The sequence below is a fragment of the Oreochromis aureus genome, linkage group 4, assembly GCF_013358895.1.
Source record: "Oreochromis aureus strain Israel breed Guangdong linkage group 4, ZZ_aureus, whole genome shotgun sequence".
NCBI lineage: Eukaryota > Metazoa > Chordata > Actinopteri > Cichliformes > Cichlidae > Oreochromis > Oreochromis aureus.
The window spans coordinates 28,924,981-28,951,236 of record NC_052945.1 but is presented as its reverse complement, the minus strand read 5'-3'; the positions used below and the strand labels follow the sequence as shown (position 1 = coordinate 28,951,236).

The following is a 26,256-nucleotide window of genomic DNA, read 5'->3' as shown; positions in this document are numbered from 1 at the left end:
TCAGGGAGAGCAGACGAGAGGAGTGCAGGGAGCCGAGACGGGCTGGTGGGTTCGGTGGGTTTTCAACTTCATTTGTTTTGGGGGGTTCAGGGGCTGCTCGTTCCCCCGATGGTGGCAGAAAACTGTCTTTCTAGGAACCTGAAACCTGAAGCAGAGCGAGGCAAGAAAAAAGAATTGTAGGCAAAAGTTCATTTTTCTTTTGTTTTGATCCAGATGTTTACTCGCTGTGATAGTCTGGAGTATAGTACTTTATATTTTACTTCTTACTTTATTATAAGGTAAACATGACATAAGTATTACAGTACCTCAAGTGACTACACACACACACATACATATATAGTCTCATTACATGTGGCATAAAACTAGCATTTCAGCATTTCATACAAAGAACAGTATACCAACAGTCACACCTGGTGCTGGTAGTGTGATGGCAGTCTGGGGCTTCAGTACCTGGATGACTTTCTGTATTGATGGAACCATGAATTCTGTTCTTTACCCAGAATTTATATTTCTATGTATTTATTTTTTTTTAGAATTTTCCCATGTTGGTCTTTTAGTTTAGTTTATTCAGCGGTGTGTCCATTTTATACTTTCTTTGTGAGAAACTTCAAATTAACTCTTAGCTTACACTTCCTTGCTCCAGTTTCTATCCTTGCACTATGATACTCTCCCCTCTATAATCTGTATGGCACAAGTCGGGATACCAACTTTCACATTTTGACAGGATACCTCAGGAGGTTCATTGTTGTCAACAATGGCAAAAAGCCTGGTGTCAGTAGATGCAAGCAGAATGGCTGGTCCAGGATGCTTTGGTTGCAGAGGCTGAGGCTGCAGAGGACACACAGCCAGCTCTGGAGGCTGCGGTTGAGGCTGTGGCCTGGTTGCCCTCACCCTTGCAGCGGTGCAGATGCAGCGTGCTCAGTCTCTGGGTTTGCCAGCCCAGGTTGGTCTCTCACTGGGACCTAGTGTGGTCGCAAATTTTGAAGCCATTCTGATAACCTTCTTCCACCAACGATGTGGAGATCCAAATCCAATTAAAACCAAGACACTCAAAAAGATGCTCTGTAAAAGAGTAGACTTCTTGGAACAGAGTTTAATACACTGAATCATATGAACAGCAGGAAAAATACATACAGACATTTAGCAAGAAAATTACAGAGCAGAAAACAAGCAAAGCAAAACCCCGGGGTGTACAGCCTTAAGCACAGACAGCAGAGCAACACAGAGACGGACAGGTAGCAGCAGCAGGAGGAAAAAGAACTCCGGGGGCGTCCTCTGGTCCCCTAATATAGGGACCAGTATCGCCGCCCCCTGCTGCTGGGTAACTTTCCCACACGCCCAGCACAGCTGCTGGGGTCAGGTAGCGGCCAGAGTTCACACCTGGCGCTGGCTGAGGGCCCGGTCCAAAGTGACACCAATAGGTTAACCCTTTGCTTTACCCTCTGACAATAGGTCACAACATGGTCAAAGGTCACACATTAATCCTAATTATTAAATCTTATACAGCAAGTGGCACAATCTTATAACATATAATAAACACTTCAGTTTGGGTTCAAAGTGTGCGTGTGTGTGTGTGTGTGTATTTTGTATGATATTTTATCGTGATGTGTTCAGGATCTCTATTACAATGTTACTGTTTTGGTTGTGCTGCGTTAAAGACGTTAAATTAATTAATTATTAAGTAAATTATTCAAGAGAACTCTCCCCCTACATTAACTGCCCTGTTACAGTACCAACTTAATAAACCTCGGTGAAGCAAAAATGTCTTGTGCTTAAGACTCTACATGAAAGTTAAAATATATATGTTCAGTGCGCATAGATATATAGTGTATATAGTTACATAGTTATACATATCAAACAAAAATCCACCACACTAGCAACAACAGAAGTGGGCAGCGAAACACTCTGTGGGCCCAGTGCTGACTGACGCAGGTACAGAAACAGATGTGCACCTAGCAGCTCTCATCTTTAGTGTCTTCAGTCTTTGTGTCAAACAATCCAGAAGGGAACCTTAGAGTGGGCCTAGCATTGATTTCACTCAGAGCTAGCCACGGCCTGGTTGACTGACCCAGGTTGGAAGAGCAGGCTTCGGTGCTTGGCTTCTGCTGCAGTGCTCAGGCTTACTGCGGTGTTACCAAAGACCACATTTCCTCTTTGAGGATGGCAAAACAGATGAAGCAGGCTCAGAAAGGTGGCTAGCTATCACTGCAGCTGGTGGGTGGTTAGCTGGAAACATTAGACAGGGGAAGAAATGATGGCAGGAAAACTGAAACTCAAGGGATTAAAATTTAATTAATTATGGAAGATATTTAATAATGAACAGAATCTGAAAGTCGAAAATAACGTTGATAAACACAGGGTCAATAACACAGGGTCATGCTCAAAAACTCTCTAATGTGCCTGAATTAAAGCACTTATGCAAAGAAGAGTGGGCCAAATGTCAGTATGTGTTGCTGGAGGATGCAAGGTACAGACGCAGAGGCAGGTGGAGGTTAACAAAAGGCGAGCCCGTTATTGAACTGATGAAAAACCAACATGAGACAAAACAGAAATCAAAACAGAAACCAAGTTTGAACCAATAAACTAACATGGGGCAAAGAGACACATCGGTACAAAGACCATGGGACAAAATGACGCTGGGGAACTGAACAGTACGCTCTGGCAAAGACGATACACAGGGGAGAGTGTGGCAGAGAGGAAACGGGTGGGAAACACAGCGAGAGCAAATCTGGAATAATGAAACGAGGGAAGGTAAACTCAACAAAACACACAAGGGACGAGAGACCTTCAGAGTAAAACTGGAAACTTGATAGTGGACAGAAAATAAACATGGAGACAGAATCAAAGACCAGACAGTCGTGGGGATCTGACTGAGGGAGCAAAGAGAGCACAAAGGACAATAACTAAATATTACATAACCAAGAAGGTGAACCAGAACATAAACAGAGCCCACAGAGGATATAAGAAATGCTTAAGGAAACTATCAACCATATTAATATACAAAGAAGACCCAAATAAAAACATAAGAGATTCTCAAAAAGTCAAGGAATCACAAAATTCATGAAGAAATTACAAACACAAAAGCCTGGGTCCATGGCCCGGGAATGCTAACATAAAATTCCTCTGAACTGATGTGGAAGACCCATCGCCAGATTCACTGTAGTTCTTGAGGCAAAGGGTGGCACAAGCAGTTATTATGCTTAAAAAGGGCAATTACTTTTTTACACAGGCCCAGGGTAGGTGTAGCGCACACACACACACACACACACACACACACACACACACACACACACACACACACACACACACACACACACACCAAAGGGGAGAGTTTTTGGACTCTGTGCTTATTTATATTTCCATGCACACACACGTTGGAGGTGTTCGCTCCGTTCTGTCACACTCCGACTGTCACTCTCTCAGTCTTAGTCCAACTACCCTCCTCCACACCCCACCAGCTACGAAAATAAGGGGAAAAGGTCATTACAAAGGTGTGTGTGTGTGTGTGTGTGTGTGTGTGTGTGTGTGTGTGTGTGTGTGTGTGTGCTGTCTCTCTGTGTTAGCCAGAACCATGAACTTGGATTGGATAAGCAGAGGAAAATGAATGGATAGATTTTAGCAGCATAGTTCTCAGAACTCTTTCAAAACAAATACTACTTTATGAAATGTTTTACACCAGCTATTCATTTAATGGGTCAGTTTTGTATAATTAGAGACACGACTGAAAACACTTGGATAGTGTCCTCTGTGACCTTAAAAGCCATTTAAGAGGTATTTTCCTAAGATTTGTATTTCTGCTACATAGGGGAAAAAATATTGTAATTAATTGGTCACATGGGTAAAAACAGTACCACAAAAGGGTGAACAGTGGACAGAAAGCTGTGTTTCGTGCGCTGATGTCATCCGTTTGGTTTTATCACATGGCGGTTGCAAAGTCTCTGATAGTGATGATGTAAAGTAAACACTTAGCAGTGAGATAAAATGCAAGAATAACAAGTGACAGATTATTCTTTATCTTAATCTAGCATGCAGTTGAGCTCCGTCATTAATTATTATACATAAGGTTGAGAGTGCACCAATAGTAAATCCATTATATCCTTCAAAGTTGCACCAGACCATGTGAGAAAAGTCAGCTGCGTAAGCAAACACACCTACATCAGGTAAGTCGAGCTTAAAAACTACAGCTTAAGATGGATCACTGTCCATAATATGTGATGTTCAGGGGCCCTGAGCCAGACAGCACATCTAAGTGATGTTTCTGGATATTCTGCATATGCAGCAACTTAATTACAAAACAGTCTTTGTACTTTTTTATAACTGGCAAGAACAGAGTGGGTGTATCTAGCACATTTAATGACATCATTACTTCAAATGAATCATTATCGACGATCAAAGGAAGAGAAGGTTCACGTTATCGGGCAGCCTCGAGGTCAGGCTACAGTCTCAGATCGCTGCTGTTTATCTGTGTAGCTGCTGTGGCTGGTGGCTTGCAGTGGTTTCAGTCAGGGGACTTGACGAATGAAGCGCTATGCCACTTTCTCACGGCCAACAGCTTCTCTTGTGTCTACAGTTTACCCCCACCCACCCATTTTACACTCATTTCCTCGCAACTTTTCAACTTTCTCTCACTCTGGTTGGCAAAAAAACGAAGGTTATGGACAGTTCAGGAGTTTCTTTTTTAGCTGAGGGGAGGAAATCGTAAAAGTTTTACAGCTTTGTGAGAATTTGATGCCGATTTTGGTAATGTCCTGAGTGTGTGTCAAGTAAGCGCTTCGTCAAAGTAAATGAGACTATATACAGTAACATAAAAGGGCCACAGCAGTGGCAGGAAAAACACCAGATGTACTTTACGATATGATGCGCGTATGTTGTGTAACACTGTATCTATAGCCATGGGAACTGGTTGCTGTAGCTCTCAATATTATACTATATTACAGGGCCATGTACAAAAGTAAAGCCACAATACTTCCAACCAGGCCTGTGCCACCCACTGAACAGGAAGGAGGTATTTTGCTGAGGTATTTTCTTTCTGTGTTACCGCTTATCACATCCTCCTACTCTTTTCAATCAATTGCTGTCAGATTGAAAACGCCACAGATTCAATTTAAAACCAAATTTTCGCATTTTTTCATTTAACAAATTACTGAACCAGAGGAGCTTTAGTCTTACCACCCAGCTCGGCACCACTAAACTACCTATAGCTGCCACCACTCTGTGTAAGGACAAACAAATTATGGTAACTATGACAATATTGGAGAGACATTTTCTCATATTTAGCAAGCAAATGGGCATCCCCACTCCTACACATTCATCCAACTGAGATTTGCGTGACTATGACAGAGCAGGGTTACAGAAAGGTAAGGGGGTGTGAGAACTCATCAATGACAAGGTACCCAAGACAGCTGCTGCCTACATCCCCAGAGAGACTCTAAATATATAACCACAAGCTCTAAAAGGAAATAGACCTATGATTACAGGCATACCAAAAAACAACAAAAAACTACACCCTCTTTCACTTGTAATGTTTTACATATCCGGACATAATAAAAAAAACATTATCTGGGTTTTTCCAAGTCTTAAAGCTATCTATGTACAATCTCAGAGTATATTACACCATCTCTATTTCTTTAACAAAAAACCAAATGCAGAAGCACTGCAAACCATGATTCAACAGCTTGTAGAACTATCTTTAGCAGTAATACATTTTCTGTGTATCTTTATGAGTCCCATGAAACATTGTGGAGCATTTTGGCCTGCTATTCTTTACAGGTTTGCAGGCATTTGTTTATGCACAACTCTCTTAATGTCCCTGACTTTGAATTGGCCATTGCAACACATTGATGCTTTTCTTTTTCAGCCATTCTGTGGTAAATTTGCTCCTCTGCTTATTCTTGTTACATGACCCAGTTTTAGCCAAGCTTTACCGAGCCAAGCATTTGACTCGAGAATACTTTGGTACACGGAGGAGTTCATGGTTTTCTCACTTACGGCAATGTGCCCAGGTTCATGTGGGCACTATCTCCACTTTGGTTTCATCTGTCCAAAGAAGTCTTGTGGTTTGTTCAGATGCAGCTTTGCACAGCTAAGCTGTACTGCTGTGTTCTTTTTAGAGAGAAGAGGTTTTCTCTCATACTTGCTCAGTCTTTTTCTAATCGTGGTGTCATGAACTTTAACATTTAAAATGCTGACTGAGGCCTGTAGACTCTGAGATGTAGCTCTTTTTTTCTTTTTTTTGAGCCTTGCATGCAGGGCTGGATTGGTAAACTGACATACTGGTAATGTGGTTTAGATGTAGTTCAAACTAACTTGAAAGGCCACTCCTCATAGTCCACTAAACTGGATGGATGTATGGATCCTGGAATGCCTGGAACTGTCCACAGTACCCTAAAAGCCTTCATCAGGAATTTGATGGGGATGTGGCGGACAACACTAGAGGCCAACTTCAAGCCAAAAGCACAAGTGACCATCGAGTGCTGGATTACCAAGGAGACACTCTGTCCCTGCTGATGTTCTGCACAGGCCTGAACCCCCCCCCAATGGATACCTGCTACAGAATGGAGCAAACATCAGTCACCTCCTCTACATAGATGACAACAAGCCGTATGCCAGGAATGAATGAGACATCGATTCCCTGATCCATACCACTAGGATCTATAGCAATAACATTGGAATGTCATTCAAGGTGGGAAAGTGTAGTCGGATGATAACAAAGAGAGGGAAGGTAGTCAGAACTGAGGAGACTGTACTAGCAGAAGGCAGCACTGCAGACACTGAGGACAGCAACACGTACCTAGGAAAGCTGCAACACCACATAAGCAAGTCCTGAGGAGTCAGTTGAATGGGAAGAACAAGACCCGGGCAATCACCACCTACGCCCTGCCAGTCATCAGATACCCTGCTGGGATAATACGCTGACCAAAGGAGGAGACAGAAGCCACTGATATTAAAACAAGGAAGCTCCTTGTCCATGGAGGATTTTACCCAAAGTACAGCGCCCTGAGACTGTATGCTGAGTGGAAGGAAGGGCTAGTGAGTGTCAGAACCACTATCCAGGACGAAACAGCAAACATCCATGAGTACATCAGGAAAATGGCCAAAACTGATCATGCCCTTAGTGAATACCTCAGGCAGCAGAAATTTGAGAAAGAAGAGGAGCTAGAGGAGGAATTGTCATGAAATGACAGGCCCCTGCACGATATGCACATCGGCAGATAGAGGAAGTGGTGATTACTGAGAAATCCTACAAAGCTGGACAGAAAAACCGCACAGAGGCACTAATGCTGGCAGCACAGGAACAAGCTCAAAGCAGAAGCTCCAGCAAGGTTGGGGTCTACCACACCAGACAAGACCTCAGCCACACCCTGTGCAAAGATGCTCCTGAGACAGTCCAGCACATTACAGCAGGGTGCAAGATGCTAGCAGGCAGAGCATACACCGAACGCCGTAACCAAGTTGCTGGTACAGTATACAGGAACTAGCATTGTTTTCTTTACTGACACTGGATTGCCCAATGAACCCTCCCCTACCTTCCTTCTGCAAGACAAAGAAACTAGAATTCCCCTTCAGCTACACCATCAATGGTACCACGAACAAAATGTAGTAAAATGAGTTCAATTATTCTTTGCAATGCATCTTTTAAACAGAAAATAATGTGATTAAATACTGTATTTCTCTCTTTTTTTGCATATGCATCATGAGCATTGCTGTTTTGACCGATCATGGTGGGCAGCCTGGCTCAAAACGCCAGGGTTGGGGTGATTTTGCTGGGATCTGGCATCTGTCCTGAACATAGAACGGTGGACTTCAAATTGTTTACACCTCATATATGTCCTTTCCTAGATTGATGGACAGCAACAGTTGCTTATTTAGGGTTACTGCTGATGTCTTTCCTCCTTGCTATTGTGTTAACAAACACCTGAAAGCTCCAGACCAGCAAACAACCAAAGCGTCAGCTTTGATAGAGGTGCTCACATTTGGCGATGATGATTTTTCATAGTGTTTGTTAGATAAATAAACAAAGACACGGTATAATATGTCATGCTTTGTGGTTGTAAAGTTCAAAAGTTGTATTTATGTGATTTTAAGACCTGCTAAAGAGCTAAATTATTTTTATTACATCCTGATACCTAAACTTCAGATTGGACAGCGGGTGTACTTTCTTTGTGTCTTTTTAAAAAGTCTTGAACATTTACAGACAGGGCCTTGCTTCTGATCATAAGTCAGCTACTAATTCTAATAATTCCGTCGGAGTTACAGAATGTTTACCATAAACTCGACGGCCATCACTGTGAAGGGTGTCTGAGCTGTTTGCTTGTGATTAAAGATGTTAGCCATTTGATGTGTGAGGTTTGTTGCAAACTTGTGATGTTTTTTCATGACATGGTCGTGTGAATCCTGTCACCTAACTCAACCCCACCCAAAACATCCCTGCCTATGGGCAAGGGTGTGTGAGTGCGTCACAGTGTGTGTGTATATTGCAGTTGAAAAGGTGTGAAGCCGCAGTGTTTAGAGCACAACTTTGAAACCGAGGGTGTTTATAGGATAGCAGCCCCTTGTAATGTTCATCACACCACAGCCCTGCTTTCTAATTTTGTAGCCACGTTCCCCGAAAGACATAGAAAAACCTCAGTTTCTTTTGCAGTGAGATCATGGAAACCATAATGTCCTCTCTTTTGAAAACAAGAGAAAAATACAGAAGTTTAACAAAGACTTGAGTTGATTAGTTCTCTGTGTAATGACTTCTATTCAAATATTATTCTGTTTATCATATTTAGCTGTGCTGAAGCTGGCCACTACACATACACAGGCATTTACCCTAAATGTGTAGTTTGATGTTTCAGGAAGTGCATTAATTTCTTCCTGTAAGTTAGCACACTGATAGCCCTCCCATTTAAATAAGTATGGACAGACTCTTGGGGGTGGGTACCTCAGCTAAAGCTAAAGTGAAGCTTTCATCTGTCAAATACTTTTAGCACATTCCCATAAAATACAGCTTTACATGCTGCAGAAATGTAAGATCAATAGCACATTTAGTGCTTATTGAACTGACTCTAAATAGCCAGGAAATAAGATATTTCAGCTTTAACATGTTAGCAAGCAACGGAGATTTTGGAGAAAGAATGAGCTTTGTTGTTCGCTAAATCAAAAGTTCCACTGTAAGGCCATCATTTGATGTGTTACATCTGTCATACATACAGTCACATGGAAAGATTTTCACAGAACTGTGTGTATGATGAAAAACGAAACCCCTCTGAAACACTGCAGCATAATCTGACGTATGCCAACCAAACTGCAAAGCTGCCCACAACTGCTGTGATTGGTCAGGAAGGAAGAAGTCACAGCATTTCTTTCTGTTGGCACGACGTATAAAGCAATCACATAGTAATTAACACATAAAGCTTAAATACCAGAGACATCAACTACTTGCATAGATTACATTGTAGGCTATACAAAGATTCACAGCAGAAGTCTGAATCAGCCGTAAGTAGCAGCAGATGTTTGTGCACTTTGCTGGTTTGAAACATTCACGTCTATGTAAACACAATTCCACAATCTTCCCAGCAAACTCACCCTAAGGTCAGATGGTGCCAATGCTCAGAAAAATTGAAATAAATCAAAACTACATCTTGGCCTCTACAGGCCTCAATTAGCATGCTAAATGTTAAAGTCCATGACAGCACAATTAGAAAAGACAGAACAAGTAAGGCTTGTTTCGAAACAACTGCCAGGAGAAAGCATCGTCTGTCTAAAAAGAACATAGCAGCACAGCTTAGGTTGGCAGTTCCATTTGAACAAACCATAAGAATTCTTGAATTTCTTGGATTTGGACAAACCAGACCAGAGTAGAGATGTGTGACTGTAATACACACCACCACAAACAAACAGCATACCAGCACAAACACCTCCTACCAACTCTTAAAGCACAGTGGTAGAGCCTTGATGATTTGAGCTTGGTTTGTAGACTTCAGCCTAACTGAAATGCTGTGCAAGAGAGCTGTGCATAACACAGTATAGAAGAGTACAATGTTAGAGACAGGCCAAATCTCAGAGAGATTAATTATTTTAAGTTAAACTTGCTAAATGTGGTTCTACAGCCTATTGAATGGTGGGGAGTACTGCAGTATTTTTCACAGGATTCCACATATTCATTTGAAAACTGTGTGCTATGAAGGCAAAAAGAGCAAAGCTAAAAGGTAGAACAATCTGTCACTGTTAACTAGCTAGCTTAGTGGTGACCATAGTGTTAACACCAATGATAATTTATTCTTCTACTGGTCTAAAACTTGTAGAAGAGGAAATATTAGAGGTCTAAGGAGCTTAGAAAGAAAAGCGACTGGACTTCTTTAAGTTTCCTGAAGATGTTTTAACTCTGTTTCATCCCAGAAGCTTCTTCGGTTGGCGGTCTTTGCCATTCATCTATGTAACCAAGATGGCAACGGTCGAAGGCGAGAAGTGCACAGACTTCCAAATTCAGCTTTTTTGATTGTTATGAGTAAACAGTTGGGGTACTCATACAGCACTTCAAGTAGCCGTTGTCAGAAGCATACACAAACACACACACACAAAGAGAGAAAGAGAGCTTTAGAAGAAAATCTAATGCAGTCGGTGTAAAACTGCACTGCAATTCTTAAAGCTATATAAAGCTTTTAGATTTAATAAACGCTCAGCAATCTGGGGCGGTATTGTGGGTTTGAATGTTTACGTAGAGAAGCTGAGGATGTTATCTAAAGAACTGTCCTCGTCAGTCACAGTTGCAGAATTTATCTTGAGATTTTTCTCTGTGGCATGAGTGAATGCATTTCTCGCTCACACATAATGTTTGCCACCACTGCTGCATCTTCCACACCACTTTTCGTTTCTGCTCTGTAAAACCCGGCCCCACACTCAAAAGCATGCACATGCAGACACACACACACACACACACACACGCGCGAGCACACAGTTTTCACACTTACACACATACACCAGCTGTGTGGAGTAGCTCATCTTGTGGTTCATTTTCAGTTTGAGTGTTTGCTCCAGATTGTTTAGTGGCCTGAATATCAAGGAAATGACACACCAGGAATTTACATTATGACCCTCTCTTGCACACACACACACAAATGCTCACAAGTCAGTTTGAAAACTTTGGTCATCAAAGTTCTTTGACCTTTAAGGTCTCACTACAGAAGCTCGGGTTTTGTAATTAAGTGGTGAGAGCGGCAGAAGAGGAACGTTCACAGACAGCGTGTGCGACTACAGTTGAGTGCAGTCAGAGCGATACCGTAACTTCAGCGACCTCTGCTGGAGAATGCTTTCACTTAACTTTTTTACTGTAGTTTATGTTTTTATGCCGCAACCTTATACCTCTTTTAACTGACGGCACTAGACATTATTTGCTTTAATCCATATAAGGATTTTAGGTATGAAGCTGCAAACACAATAACTGACACATATTACAGCTGACACCGAAAATAATGTGTAGTTACAATGTAAAAAGTAAGGCTTAGGATACTTTATCATACAGCCCGCCTGCCTACTAGTACTGCAAAATTAGAATGTAGAAAGTGGAGCCTAGGATACTCTGCAGTACACCTAATACTAATAATACGTAATAAGAATGAAGAAAGTGGAGCTATAAGTACTCTTTCCGCTTTCCTTAGTTATCACCTTGTTCTACTGGGCCTACTGGGAACTACTGTTGGTGACTTATGGAGGCAGATTTCACCAGGCTGTATTGTGAAGTGTTGTCAGTTGAACTTCCCAACGGTGTATAAAGTAGCTAAATTATTCCCGTCATTATGCATATGAAGTATTTTCACTTTGTCCAGTGGAAACATTTTTCCACTATTTTTGTGTGTGTCACATTTTTGTCTTTGTACTTCAGTTCTGAAGGAGTTAAAGGGAGCAAGCAAACCCCCGGTGGGTCTTGAGCAGGCTTCTAGCATTGACTTAAATTTCTCAGCCACACATCCTCTGCTGCCATGGCAACTTTTGAAAAGCCTTGCGCCGGTCAGCTCAGGAGGAGTTTGTTTTGTAAGTTTCAGAAGTTTCTCACTGCTAAACCAGACAGCGCCGGCTTGGAGTTTCTGTAATGCGGCTGTGGGTTGATCACAAGTAGAGAGAGAACAGCAAGAGAAGACGTTATTTGCACAGGTAGGTGAAGAGCTGTGAATAAAACAACAAGGACTGTTATGATCCAATTTGCATTTTTGCCAAATAGTACTTAAGTGGATTTTTTTATATATATAATTAGTTTACTATTAGTTAGCAACAGCATTTCAAAGTTTTCTGGAATACATCTATTTGAAATTTCAAAAGATTTTCTATATATTATATCAAATTGACTGTTAAATATTCATGAAATTCACTGTAGTTCAGTTCTGCAGTTCAGCTCATGATGTGATCCTTTAATACAACTTTCCACATTTGGTCAGTGCTGTAGTTCTCTCTTAGTTTTCTCATTTTTAAAGCAAATCTTGCAGGACCCAGAGGACACCATGTTTTCCCTGTCAGAGCTAGCGCCTCTGAATCAGCATCAGAACAGGTCTAAACTGCTGAAGCCCTGGTGGGAGGTCTTTATGGACTACCTGGTGGTCCTGATGTTGATGACATCTGTCCTGGCTTGTACGGAGCAGCTGTCCAGGGACCGAGTAGTGTGCATTCCTTTGGATTCAACTACAAACACTACTGATCACAGTCACTCAAAAAGTGCCAATGTGGGACTGTCTCCATCGTCACAGCCTCAAATACACCACGCACACAAAATCGGCCCAAATCTTCACTCTGCACCTCGGGGTCGGCGTACGCATTTGGTGTACCAGCAGTACATTTATATTAGCCAGGTAAAGTAGTGCTGGCTTTATTGTTTTTGTCATTCACTCTGTGAAAGCATAGAGTGAGCTATATTTAACATTCTGAACCTTTATTTAAAAGGACCTGCTCATGCCCACAGGTTATTAAACCGCTTATCTCAGCTCTACAGTGGAACTTTAATCTCCCAGTTTCTTCTGATTCACAATTTGACTGTTTCGGTGCTCACTCACAGCTCTAATGGTGTTGCTTATTTAAGCCTTACTGACCCTCGGAGATAGAACCATGGTTTACCCCTATAGCCAACCTATAGGAGTAAGTCTATAAGCAAACCCATAGGTGGGCTGTAGACATACTCACAGAACTGAATAACTTTAGCACCCATTTCAGTTTTTATACTAATCCTCTTCCTTTGTTAACAGGTAACCCTTTGTTATTAATGTTTCACAGTATATGTCTGCTGCCCCCATGTGGTCAAACAATCAATTGCTGTCTGCCTGTTTCTTTAGGTGTGCTACCATGAAGCTCTGCCTTTGTACTCCCGCTTCTTCCCTTACATGGCCTTGCTTCAATCTCTCATCCTGGTAGCCAGTGGCTCCTTCTGGCTCCACTTTCCCCACACCTCTTCCCGCATAGAGCAGTTCCTAGCCATCTTGGCAAAGTGCTGTGAGTCACCCTGGACATCTCAGGCCCTGTCTCATGCCGCCCGCCAAGAGAGCATCCAGGAGATGGTGGAGGAGGGAAGACGAGCACACCAACCACACCACCGAACTTCCACTTCCCCCACAGTGACCCACACAAGACACTCGAGCATAGACTCAGGCACAGACAGCCCACTTTTAAAGAGGATGGACAGCGCATGTGCCACGCCTCCGTCCCCTTGTCCCTCCACACTGTCCTGTAACTCCACCGTGTCTTGTGTATCTCTTGACTCCCGGGAGCAACTTCCTTCTTCCAGCCCATCAGTAATGGCTGACAGCCACAGCCAGGTAATCAGTCTGGATAAAAGTGATGGGGAACAGGCGAGGGCGCTGTTTGAAAGGGTCCGGAAGTTTAGGTCCCACTGTGAAAGCTCAGCTGTCATTTGTAAGGTGAGAGATCCTCTAGTCTGCTAGATTCACAGATCAACTTCTTTGCTACCTTAATTTTTTTTATTCCATGTCATCGTTTAGTCTTGATGCCCATTTTTCCCTCTTCAGGTCTACTTGGCTCAGACAGTTTTCAAACTCCTGATTGTAACACTGATTATGAGTTACACAGTCCCTCTTCTCGGCTCCCTGTCCTTCAACCACACCTGCCACCCTGAGGAGCGGGCCCTGGTGGGCTACGCCACCTTCGAGTGTATCCACGTGCTCTCGTCACTTCTCCGCAAACTGCTGGTGGCCTACCTGACCTTACTGGGCCTGTATGGTCTGCTTAATTTTTACACCCTCACCTGGATTTTAAGCAGGTTAGAATAAAAAAATGTTAAAGGTGCACTTTTCAATGTTTTTATAGCAGAAAAGGCAGGAATATATATTTTTAAAGTGGATAGTGTTGCCCACAGAAAGTTAGAGTATGTATGAGTGCTACTTTAGGCTTTAACAGGCTTTGAGGAGAGAAACTAGTCTCAATGTAAAAAGCATAAATAAATAAATTATGCTCCTGATGATGAGCATATCAGAAACCCAGTTACAGGGGAAAAAAAGTGTAGTGCTGTGTTTTGGGCTACAAAATATCCTGTTTGATGTTTCTCTTTGTTTTTTCTTTCTTCTTCTTCTTCTGCCTTGGGGTGTTTGATTCACTTCAGCTCTCTGCAGCAGTATTCCTTCCATTCACTGAAGGAGCTGAGCTCCCTGAGAGATGTTCCTGACCTGAAGAACGACCTGGCCTTTCTTATACACATGTTAGACCAGTACGACCCTCTGCTGGTCCACCGTCTCTTTGTGTTTTTGTCCCCTGTCAGTGAGAGCAGGCTGCTGGAGGAAAGCTTAGAGAGGCGCTGGGGGGAGGAGAAGCTGCACGCCATGATCAGCGTGGATGCAGACGGCCGCTCCAGGCTGCAGCTGGTGGCCCTGCCTCGCCTTCCTCCAGCCCTCTTCACCCTCAGCCAGCTTCAGGTCCTCAAACTGGAGCTCATCGCAGACACCAGGTTTACTGCACACATGACCAGCATGACCTCACTCAGGCGAGTTGTACAGTGCAGGGGCGTAGTCTTTTAAAGCATTATTCACTTCTTTTTAGCTTTAACTTGGACTTTTATGTGGCATTCCAACTACAGGGAGCTGCACCTCTACCACTGCAAAGCAACTGTGGATCCCAGCGCGCTTGCCTTTCTCCAGGAACGTCTAGAAGTCCTTCAGCTTACCTTCACTCAGGCATCAGAGATCCCCAGCTGGGTCCTCTCCTTGCGAGGCCTTCATGAGCTTCACCTCTCTGGTCGCTTAGGCAGTGACGGTGGGGTGAGCCGTAGCTGGGCACTGGGGAGCCTACGCCAGTTGCGTCACCTACGTGTCTTGGTGATTCGAGGCATGTTGCAGCGGATCCCTGGGGAGCTCTGCGAGGTGGCAGGCAGCTTGGTGAGACTGGAGATCCAGAATGAGGGCACGAGGTTGCTGGTGCTGACGGGCCTGAAGCGGATGGTTTACCTGACAGAGCTGCATCTGCAGGATTGCCAGCTGGAGCGTTTACCCTCTGCTCTGTTAGCACTGACCATCCTGCGGGTGCTTGACCTGCAGCACAATAACCTAAGAACTCTGGAGGAGCTGCTCAGTCTGGCTCACCTTCGTCGTCTCTCTTGTCTTAGACTTGCTTACAACCGTGTTTTGGTACTGCCGGCCAGCGTCGGTGTGCTTAGAGGCCTCGAGCTCTTGGATCTGTCTAACAACCAGCTCCAGAGCCTTCCTCCAGCGCTCTTCACTCTTCGACGCCTTCGGAGGCTCCTGCTTGCCGGTAACCTGCTGGAGGAGCTGCCTGCTGAGGTGAAGGCGCTGCAGCTGCTCACAGAGTTGGACCTCAGTGGGAACAGGTTGGAGAGGGTACCCCCTGAGCTTTTCAATTGCTGTTTGGAGTTGCGCACCCTGAATATGTCTCACAACTCTCTTAGCTTCTTACCCAGAGAGATTGCAGCTCTAAGTCAGCTGTGCAGGTTGGACTTGCGCAGCAACAATCTAGAAGAACTGCCTGCTGAACTGGGCTGCTGCTCAGGGCTGCATGGAGGTGGTCTCCTGGTGGAAAACTGGCTCTTTCTTTCTTTGCCACCACATGTCAGAGACTTCCTGAGCCGATCTTACACCCCAGGTGGTGCGCACACAGAGGAGCATTCCCGGCCCGAGTCTGACAGTTTTCCGTACTTCTCTCCTACACAGTGGAGCTTCTCTTCTGCTCTGGAATCACAGATATGAGGACAACAGCTATCAGACTGCTGACATAATAAAATAAAAGCACTAATGGAGTTTCTTACATTTTAAATGGTTTTTCTTCAACTACTGCATCAGGCAAATTCTTCACCAACCTGCTCTTATTGTCCGTTTTGTTTTTAGAACATGCAGAACTAACAGATGGACTGCTTTGTATTGCATTGAAAAATATTTCTGGAATATTTTGGAATAAGAACATCTGTGATGAATGCATACATTCTGAGTTAATTAGAATTCAAATGAGTGTGGACATCTCCATTAATACATTTAGAATAGAATAGAATAGAATAGAATAGAATAGAATAGAATAGAATTCAACTTTATTGTCATTGCACATGTCACAGGTACAGGGCAACGAAATGCAGTTTGCATCCATCCAGAAGTGCTTTAGCCGTGATATAGATATATTACAATATATGTTAGCAATAATATAGATATGTAAGTATATTACAGAAATGGGTCTATTATGGTATGTTATAATGTACACGGTATGAAGTATGTTATGAATATTCTATAAGTATGTACAGGCTGTAGTGAGTAGAAGCTATGTACAGGCTATGAACAGGATATAAATATGAAAAACTATACAGAATATGAAATAAAAACTATACAGAAATATGAGATATACAGTTATACAGAAATGTGAACTATGCAAGTTATAAACAGTTGTAGGATTAAAAATTATTGTATGTACAGAATGATTATTTACACAGAACTATACAGTAGTGCAGTTAAGATAAGTGAGATATGTGGATAATTTCTACAGAGGCTATATAAAGTGCTAGTGGTTGTGAGTGGTGGTTCAGTCCATGTTATTATTGTGTGTTTGAGGGTACGGTTGTCCATTGTGTGTGTGTGTGTGTGTAGGTGGTTGTGGGTGTGTGTATGTTCAGTCCATGAGTTTAACGTGGGTCAGATGTCAGGAGGCAGAGTTCAGGAGTCTGACAGCTGTGGGGAAGAAGCTGTTCCGGTACCTGGTGGTCTTAGTCCGGAGGCTCCTGTAGCGCCTCCCAGAGGGCAGGAGGGTGAAGAGTCCATGTGATGGGTGACTGGGGTCTTTGATGATTTTCCCAGCCCTTTTCAGACACCGCTTCCTGTAGATGTCCTTTATGGCAGGAAGTGGTGCTCCGGCGATGCGCTGGGCAGTTTTCACGACCTTCTGCAACACCTTCCAGTCCGAGGCAGAGCAGTTCCCGTACCAGACTGTTATACAGTTGGTCAGGATGCACTCGATGGTGCAGCAATAGAAGTTCACCAGGATGTCTGAGGACAGGTGGTTCTTCCTCAGAGTCCTCAAGAAGAAGAGGCGCTGGTGAGCCTTCTTGACCAGCTTGGAGCAGTTGGTCGTCCAGATGAGATCCTCGGAGATGTGGACACCCAGGAACTTGAAGCTGCTCACACTCTCCACAGCCGTCCCCTTAATGTGGATGGGTGGATGTGGGTCAGCATTCCTCCTGTAGTCCACGATGAGCTCCTTGGTCTTCTCAGTGTTAAGCAGCAGGTTGTTTCTGTTGCACCACTCAGCCAGACGATCCACCTCCTCCCTGTAGGCGGTCTCATCGTTGTCACTGATGAGGCCAATCACCGTGGTGTCATCTGCAAACTTAATGATGGTGTTGGAACCATCAGCAGGTCTGCAGTCGTGGGTGAAGAGGGAGTAGAGGAAAGGGCTCATCACACAGCCTTGTGGTACACCGGTGTTCATTGTGATTGTTGATGAGCAGCGGTTGTCCAGCCGGACATGTTGGGGGCGGTTGGTCAGGAAGTCCAGTAACCATTTGCAGATGAGGGAACTGATGCCCAGGTCTGTCAGTTTCCTGATGAGTTGTGAGGGGTGGATTGTATTGAATGCTGAACTGAAGTCTATAAACAGCATTCTGGCGTAGGTGTTGTTGTTGTCCAGGTGTGAGAGGACAGAGTGCAGTGTGATGGAGACTGCATCCTCTGTGCTCCTGTTCTGGCGGTATGCGAATTGGTGGGGGTCCAGGGTGGGGGGGGAGACAGGATTTGAAGTGTGCTAGGACCAGCTGCTCTAAGCACTTAGTGATGATGGGGGTGAGTGCTACTGGGCGGTAGTCATTGAGGCTAGATGGGTTGGAGTTTTTGGGTATCTGGACGATGGAGGTGGATTTGAAGCAGGCCGGTACCACAGCGTGGGCAAAGGACAGGTTGAATATGTCTGTCAGGACTCCTGCAAGCTCCCCAGAACACGCTCTGAGAACACGCCCGGGGATGCCATCAGGACCTGCAGCCTTGTGGACATTGATCCTGCTCAGCACCGCTTTAAAGAACACTACTTGTCATTCTGTATCTGTAGTTTTCCTGTTAAAGAATCTGTAGTTTTCCTGTTAAAGAATGTGTGATTTTATAGACGACAGAGCAATAAAATTTATTATTTTGTAAAGATTTCTGCAGATCTGCAGATACTTCCTGATTGCTTCCTGTACAAAAGTATTTATTAAGCATTATGAAAGCTGAGACCTGATGCCAGTGTATCCATGTCTAGTTGGAAATGCTGCTACTTCTCGTTATTAATACAGTTATTATTAGTCCTTGGCTCCCCGTTTGTTATTCGTAATTATGATTTTAATAAAAGGTTATAAGCGTTAATGATGCTTCAACGACGTTAATGCTGGACCACACTGTGTCCATTGTGACCACTAGAGGGCACTAAAGCCTTTTAATTCTCAGTGTTTAATGTTTCCAGAATTAAAGCTTGATTTAGACTTGTGCAAGGAAACGTAGAAATCACAGTTACATATACTTTTATTGATGGAGTCCGAATTTCTTCACACTGTTAATATCACATCCTGGAGAGGAGTTTTGCCTCGCGCGACTTAAATTTCTACATTTCATACAATTTTAACGATTTCTGTGAAACAAAAACAAACAAAATTGAACCAATCTGAATCAATTCCAGGAAGCTGTTTTATATTTAAGGTCACAGGCCTGCATTATCATACGCAAACACATCACGGTTAATTTTATACTTATATTGCAGCAAAACGTGACTGTATTGATTTATTTCCCATGTCCCTCCCGAGCTCCCCTACGGAGAGCAGCTACAACCGTGTCCCGCTTTTTTCAACTGCGACGGACTGCGGCACACTTTCTGTCCAATCACAGGCTGCTTTTCACAGAGGTCGCCTAAACGGGCCAATGATATCGACCCGCTTTAGCCGAGGCGGAACTTCCGGTTGGTGGTATAAACCAACTGAGGCCTCTCCATGCGGTTGTGATCTATCGGGGCAGTCGAAGCTAACACCGAAACGGTAGGAATTCTTGAACTACTTCATTGTCCCGCTTGGGCGGCTTTCCGCGTCTCGTTTCACCCACAGAAGTTTGTAAATTATATTTATTTAATTTGGGCTGAAGTAGTGTTTGCTATCGCTAAAAATAACCTTTCGTTGTTTGTTTCAGGGGGCGGTGTTACTTAGCGTTTTGTAGCCTAGCATTTGATAGCCTAGCAAAGCAATCGCCACTTAGATTTCCGTATTTACACGAAATATGCCGCCTTTTTGTCGTTCATATAACACTCCCGTTACAGTTACGAAAAGATCGCCTGCCTATGCTGTTGGGAATATTTAGTTGGTCGTAGCGGATCAGTTGTTGTCGTGTAGAGGATTAGCTTGCCACGTTAGCAATGGTTATGCAACACAATGGCTTTCTAGTGTTGTATGCGCTTAGAAGCTAACCGGTTTGGTCTATTTGACATCGTCGGTTACGGTTTTGACCTTGTTTGTTATATTGAGTGTACGTGGTCGTAGAGAATAGTTTCTGTTTACAAAACACTACAGCGTATTCATATTTAGGCCCGCTTTGTTGCGTTTTCTTAATTGCTTAGCATTTCTTAATCACAGGCTTACTCTTTAAAATGGAGTTCGAGTTATACACAATAAAGCTAATGTTTGGAGTCACGTTTATCACCAACCACGATTTTCATAGTTGCACAAAGTCAAAAACGCCTTGTAATGATAGAATAAAAAACGACTTTTTAAATGTATTAAAATATGTGCAACAAGTGGGCTCGAATAAGAACCTCGCTTCATATAATCTAAGCAAAGCGCGCCTTCTCTTACAGACACAGATGAAAGATAGTGATCATTAATACTCAGCTGTATTTTCTTTGTTCCAGACAAATACAATGGCTGAGAATGACGTTGACAACGAGCTCCTTGATTATGAAGAGGATGAGGAGCCTCAAGGAGCCCCCGAGAGTGCAACCCCAGCAGGCAAGAAGGAGGTGAAAGGTTCCTATGTTTCCATCCACAGCTCTGGCTTCAGGGATTTTCTTCTGAAGCCGGAGCTTCTCCGGGCCATCATTGACTGTGGTTTTGAGCATCCATCTGAAGGTGAGACGCATTCAACTGTTCTGGTACCTTTTGTTAAATGGGACTAGCGGGGAACTGGCAATGGAGTTTGTTTATGGCATACTCTTACACTACACTGGTAGCACCAGTCAGAAGTTGTAAGTCTGCATATTTTTCAACAGTGCTCACCTTATCTTGCTTACCTACATTAAGAGTTTTTGAGTAGCTTGACTTGCTTTGTGTGTCTAAAAAAAAAATGCACCACTCCCAGCAGGACTGCCACTCCTCTTGTGCTCTTTATAGCAACTCAAAGTAATTGATTTGCAGGTAATAATAAGACTGTACTTAACATTAATATTTGTGTTGTGTCGTTTAAAAACACAGTGCAGCATGAATGCATCCCACAAGCTATCCTGGGCATGGACATTCTGTGCCAAGCCAAATCTGGTATGGGCAAGACGGCTGTGTTTGTGTTGGCGACCCTGCAACAGATCGAACCCGTTGACGGACAGGTTAGTATGTGTGTTTAACATGCTTTGACTGTGTAGTAAATTAATTGTTTACATGGGTTGGGTTCAATAAAAGAAACAAAGAAGTGCCTTCAATGTTGAGCTTTTCATTTATTGGCTATGAATGTTATTAGTCTGGTAATTAATGAACAAGCCAATAAAGGCTGATAGAGGTCCAAATGTTTTTGTTGTTTTGTTTTTTAACTTAGCTGAAGTCAGAGCCAGCTGTGAGACAGCACAAACAAGATTGATCAAAATTAGTCTTAGTCAAAGCTAGGGAATGCCAACAGAATCGATACCCATGGTACCATTTTGATACCAGGATTTTTGAGATGTAGTAGTGCTCGTCTTTCTTTGCTACCACAGTCAGCTTATGCAAGGAGGCAGAAATTCTTCCAAAACTGAAGGAGGCAGGATGTGGTTACAGGTATTCTATTGTCCTTATAAGAACCAGAAAAATTGAAAGCTACAGCTTAAAGAACAGGTGAAAGATGGAAACTTGTGCCTAACTGCCACAAACCTCTGCTCCGTCTCTTTTGTAAGAAAGGCAGAGTCTGCTGTGAACCTGCTTTGCATTCAGGTGGCTGCAAAATCTGAGATAATTGATTAGCAAGAGGCGATATGCAAACAATGTTTGGATTTCCAATGTAGCAAGGCACCTGAAAGACAGGTATCCAGAGCTATTCATAAAGTTCAAGTTGAGGAAGTTTAAGTTAACAATGACAGCATCCAAAGTTTTGTCCTACTTATCCAGAATCACAGATTACTGCTTTTTTTGTCTGGGACTCCCCATTGTAAAATAACTTTGAAATGTTTGTGCTCACTTAATATAACTGTAACACGAGTTACAGTCTCTGCTAGTAAGACTAATGGGCTACTCGGCAGCCATCCTACCATTTCAGTCTGCGTCTTGTCAGTAAAATAATGTCAACATTTAAATACATGATCAGAATTCTAAAACGTTTTAGTAACAGTTTAAGTACCTGGCATCTGGTGCTGTGTGATTCTACTGGTATTGGTACAAACTAATGAATTTCTGGGATCATGATGTTCCTTATTAAAATGCAAACAACAGATTTCATAGGTGACTTGTAACCAGCAGGTTTCTTTGTTGGGAGATGCAGTTTTGAGGACAACAATAAAATGTTTAAACTGTGTACCATATTGTAAGTGCACAACAAGGAACGCACTATTGTAAAAAGCATTCTGTGTAGTGCTGTCACAAATTGATTCATAATAACTTTCAAAACTACTGGAATATGTTTTAGTATCAGCAGCGACGGGTAAATCGTTGGAAATCCAGCTTTGCCACTTAAGGAAGCAGGGAGTCGCATTCAGTTATGGGAAGTGAATAAAATTTAGTTTTGTTTTTTTGTTTGTTTAAATTTTGTTACTTTTTATTCAGTTGTGTTATTAAATTTGACAGGCCTAGAGTGCTTGGTGTTCACTGGGTTTTTCATTTCAGATTTAAGTAGATTACGTATTCACTTTCAGTGTCACACTTCCCGCCCATCTCATCTGCACAGTGCACCTCGACCCTGCTTTTATTAAAAATAGATTCAGCTTGTATTTTTAGTGCTGCAGAGCAGAGAGTTGCTTCTGCGACACTTCTGCCACGTGGTAGTGCAACATCATCTGAAGTGTGATGCCTGAATTATGCTTTAGCGGGAAATCTACGGCGTAAGAAGCAACGCTGCACCAAAACCTTCCACATAACCTCATAAGAGAAATGTTACTACATGTTGGGTTGTCTTCGTTACGTGTAGGGTTAAGAGGGGTTTCCAGTTAATATGTAAATTTTCTGTTAAAGCATAATTCAGGCATACGGGTCGATTAGCTTCGGTGTTCATGTCGGTGCTGGAACGCAGCGCAGCCGATCCTGGTGGAATTCGGGGATTTGAGAGGATAGATGCACTGAAGTTAGTTATGTAACATATCATCAGTTTATTCGATTATAAGCGATATTTTCATGTTGTGCTTGTTGTTATGTAGAAATTCTACACCAAAGAGTTGATAGATGGCTGAGTTCTGGCTTATAGAGTTGTAGAACTTCAAGTCTAAGGGGTTGTAGCTACAGTGGACTTCCACAGTGGCAGTGTGGGATGTAATTTTCTTCCAAGGACAGATGCTTCAATGATCATAAAATACTAAAAATGTAACATGAACATTAAATGCATCTTGTCGTTTGTAATGTAAAACTGTTAATTTTAAACAAATTATTCTGCCTACCTTTGACTTTTTGATAGATTTTTGGATTTAATCTGCGTTTCCTTGTCTCCAGGTGTCTGTATTAGTCATGTGTCACACACGAGAGCTGGCCTTCCAGATCAGCAAAGAGTACGAGCGTTTCTCCAAGTACATGCCCACCATAAAAGCAGCAGTATTCTTTGGTGGCCTGCCTATCAAGAAAGACGAGGACGTCCTGAAGAAGAACTGCCCTCACATCGTTGTCGGAACTCCCGGCCGTATCCTCGCCCTGATCCGGAACAAGACGCTCAGTCTGAAGAATGTCAAGCATTTTGTCCTGGATGAGTGTGACAAAATGCTGGAGCAGCTAGGTGACTTTTCTTTGTTTTTGTCTTCCCAGTTTTCACCAAGTCAGCAGTAAAACTGCAGTATTCAGTCAGAATCTTACCTTAGTCACTTTTTCACTCTTTACCTTTTTCTTTCTTCACGTGGCAGACATGAGGCGTGACGTTCAGGACATCTTCCGGATCACACCGCATGAGAAGCAGGTCATGATGTTCAGTGCAACACTGAGTAAGGAAATCCGACCAGTGTGCCGCAAGTTCATGCAAGATGTAAGTAAGCAGCGGAGGGCTGCTTCACTTCTGAATGTCTGTTCTTTTTTTATGAGACAGCGAATCTCCACCACTTTCGGTCTGTACTGAAAACTGCTGCACTGAAGTTTTACTTACCTGCTATGTCATGTACAGCCCATGGAGGTGTTTGTGGATGACGAGACCAAACTTACACTCCACGGCCTGCAACAGTACTACTGCAAGCTGAAGGACAGCGAGAAAAACCGCAAGCTATTTGACCTGCTTGATGTGTTGGAGTTCAATCAGGTGAGTGAACATGCATCTTTACATTGTTGCAAGCAAATATTTGTATTCAAAATGTCCCAAATACTCATTGAAAGTTCTAATAGAAATGGCATCAGAGGTCTAACTTGGTGTTTCCTGTTGGTGACCTGCGTGTTAATGCCTGTGTGTTGCCTCTAGGTGGTGATCTTCGTCAAGTCAGTTCAGCGCTGCGTCGCTCTGTCCCAGCTGCTGGTGGAGCAAAATTTCCCTGCCATTGCCATCCACAGGGGAATGGTTCAGGAGGAAAGGTGACTTATAAACTCTCAACTCGTAAACATGCTCTGCTGAGCTTCAAATGTGTCATGTATTTGCGAGAGCAGGAGGCCTCATCCTTCAACTCAACGCATTACTGTCTTCAAAGAGTGCTTCAGATCAGCGAATGTCTGCAGCAGCTGTGTTGATAATCCTCTTGCTGGTTCTGTCCTTCCCCTTCTTACCCTCTCTCAGGCTGTCTCGCTATCAGCAATTCAAAGACTTCCAGCGGCGGATCCTGGTGGCCACCAACCTTTTTGGCCGAGGGATGGACATTGAGCGAGTGAATATCGTCTTCAACTACGACATGCCAGAAGATTCTGACACCTATTTGCACAGGGTGAGAAATGCATTTCTGAGCCCCTCTCCTTTTTCATATGCTGGAAAGTTGGCTGTCTTATTTGCTCACCATGTGAATGCTCGTGGTAGTCCATGTTGCAGTTTGGACTTACTCTTACCTTCTCTGCGCCCCTCAGGTTGCCCGTGCTGGTAGGTTTGGGACCAAAGGCCTGGCTATAACCTTTGTGTCAGACGAGACTGATGCCAAGACTCTGAACGATGTGCAGGACCGCTTTGAAGTCAATGTGGCCGAGCTGCCAGATGAGATTGACATCTCATCTTACAGTAAGTGTTTTTCTTATTTCTGAATGCCTCATTAAAAGCATACGGGTGTCTTTAATAACATTAGAACCACTGTGATCTGTGGATTAAAGAGTTTTTCAGCACTTTATTATTAAATCATAGCGTTAATGCTGAAGCGTTCCCCACAGAAAATTGTGGTAAACCTTTACTCAGCAACAAGACGCAACAGTTGGTGCCGTCAGTTTAACTGAAGCGCTCCTCAAATCCTTCACATATTTAACCTGTTGCTGAAACGTCGGTATGCTCAGCTGTTGCTCATCGTTCTGATATTTTACATGCTCAACTCGTCTCTCCTCTTCCTCTCTCCCTCTGTAGTCGAGCAGTCCAGATGAGTCCTCCGGCCAAACGGCAGTCTGCTCTTCGTGGATCTCGTCTTGTATTTGGAAGTAGACGTACTTCACTGTTGATTTGGATGCTCTGCATTTCCTATGTTCACCAAACATTTATTTTTATTGTCAGTTTTTAGGGGGGTTTGGTTTTAATTTGTCTTTGTTTTGCTTAATGGAATTAAAACTTTTTATAAAATGTCATTTTACTGTTGTGGTCACTTATGAGGATGCGGTCTCTGCTCAGTTTTCATTGGTTTCATTTTCAGCAGAGACAGAGCTTCAGGGAAACCTTCAGAGGAACATGTGATAGGAGTCTGTGCTTTTTCTTTATGTCCAAGCAAGATTTGTATAGATGTTGTTTTCCTTCCCAGTACAAAAAAAGTGGCTGTTTGGATGGTAATCAAAAAGTTGTGAAGACACAAATTAGGCTCAAAAGGCAGCTCTTTCTATGAATTTTTAACTGAATATTCTCCAATAAATGAAGTCACCACATGAACTGGTAGTGATGAATTTGCAGATTTTGACAAGGCAAAACATGTCACTGTTTAACTGTATTTCTTGGTATTTTGTTTTAAATATTAAAAATCAAAAAGTGTTAAACAAGTGGAAATCTGCTTAGATGATTTAGCAACAATTCAATATTGGATAAACATCACTGTGCGGAGTCATGCAATTTTTATTGCTGCACAGTTGATCTCTTAAGTGCAGTTGGGCAGACCCCAATTTATTTTCCCATTAAGGTAACTTTTCTTTAGTGCTAATTAGTGACTGGTGTACATGTGTGACTGCATGAAATGCCTGCTAAATGTTAACATAGTATGGATTGTTGCAGGGCTGCTAGCATAGCTGTGAAATTGCAGATATTCTTGGCTGCTCCCTTATTCCCCAAGGGGGCGCCACAGCAGCTGGATATGTATGTTTGATCTGGCTCAATTTAA

The 26,256-nt window shown here is 43.0% G+C and overlaps 2 protein-coding genes across 2 annotated transcripts; both read left to right on the top strand.

Annotated features, from left to right (window-relative positions):
* Positions 1 to 12,479: 12,479 nt before the first annotated feature.
* Positions 12,480 to 16,307, top strand: si:ch211-106h11.1 (volume-regulated anion channel subunit LRRC8D). The gene is made up of 5 exons (XM_039611587.1): positions 12,480 to 12,824; positions 13,302 to 13,883; positions 13,992 to 14,242; positions 14,582 to 14,959; positions 15,053 to 16,307. Exons 1-5 carry the CDS (start codon positions 12,480 to 12,482, stop codon positions 16,173 to 16,175), a joined length of 2,679 nt encoding a protein of 892 aa, XP_039467521.1. The 3' UTR covers positions 16,176 to 16,307.
* Positions 16,308 to 19,318: 3,011 nt separating this feature from the next.
* Positions 19,319 to 25,814, top strand: ddx39ab (DEAD (Asp-Glu-Ala-Asp) box polypeptide 39Ab). The gene is made up of 10 exons (XM_031748319.2): positions 19,319 to 19,462; positions 20,326 to 20,542; positions 20,885 to 21,012; positions 23,291 to 23,567; positions 23,692 to 23,810; positions 23,946 to 24,077; positions 24,234 to 24,343; positions 24,543 to 24,687; positions 24,824 to 24,971; positions 25,305 to 25,814. The coding sequence occupies exons 2-10, from the start codon at positions 20,335 to 20,337 to the stop codon at positions 25,319 to 25,321; spliced, it is 1,284 nt and encodes a 427-aa protein (XP_031604179.1). The 5' UTR covers positions 19,319 to 19,462; positions 20,326 to 20,334; the 3' UTR covers positions 25,322 to 25,814.
* Positions 25,815 to 26,256: the final 442 nt, after the last annotated feature.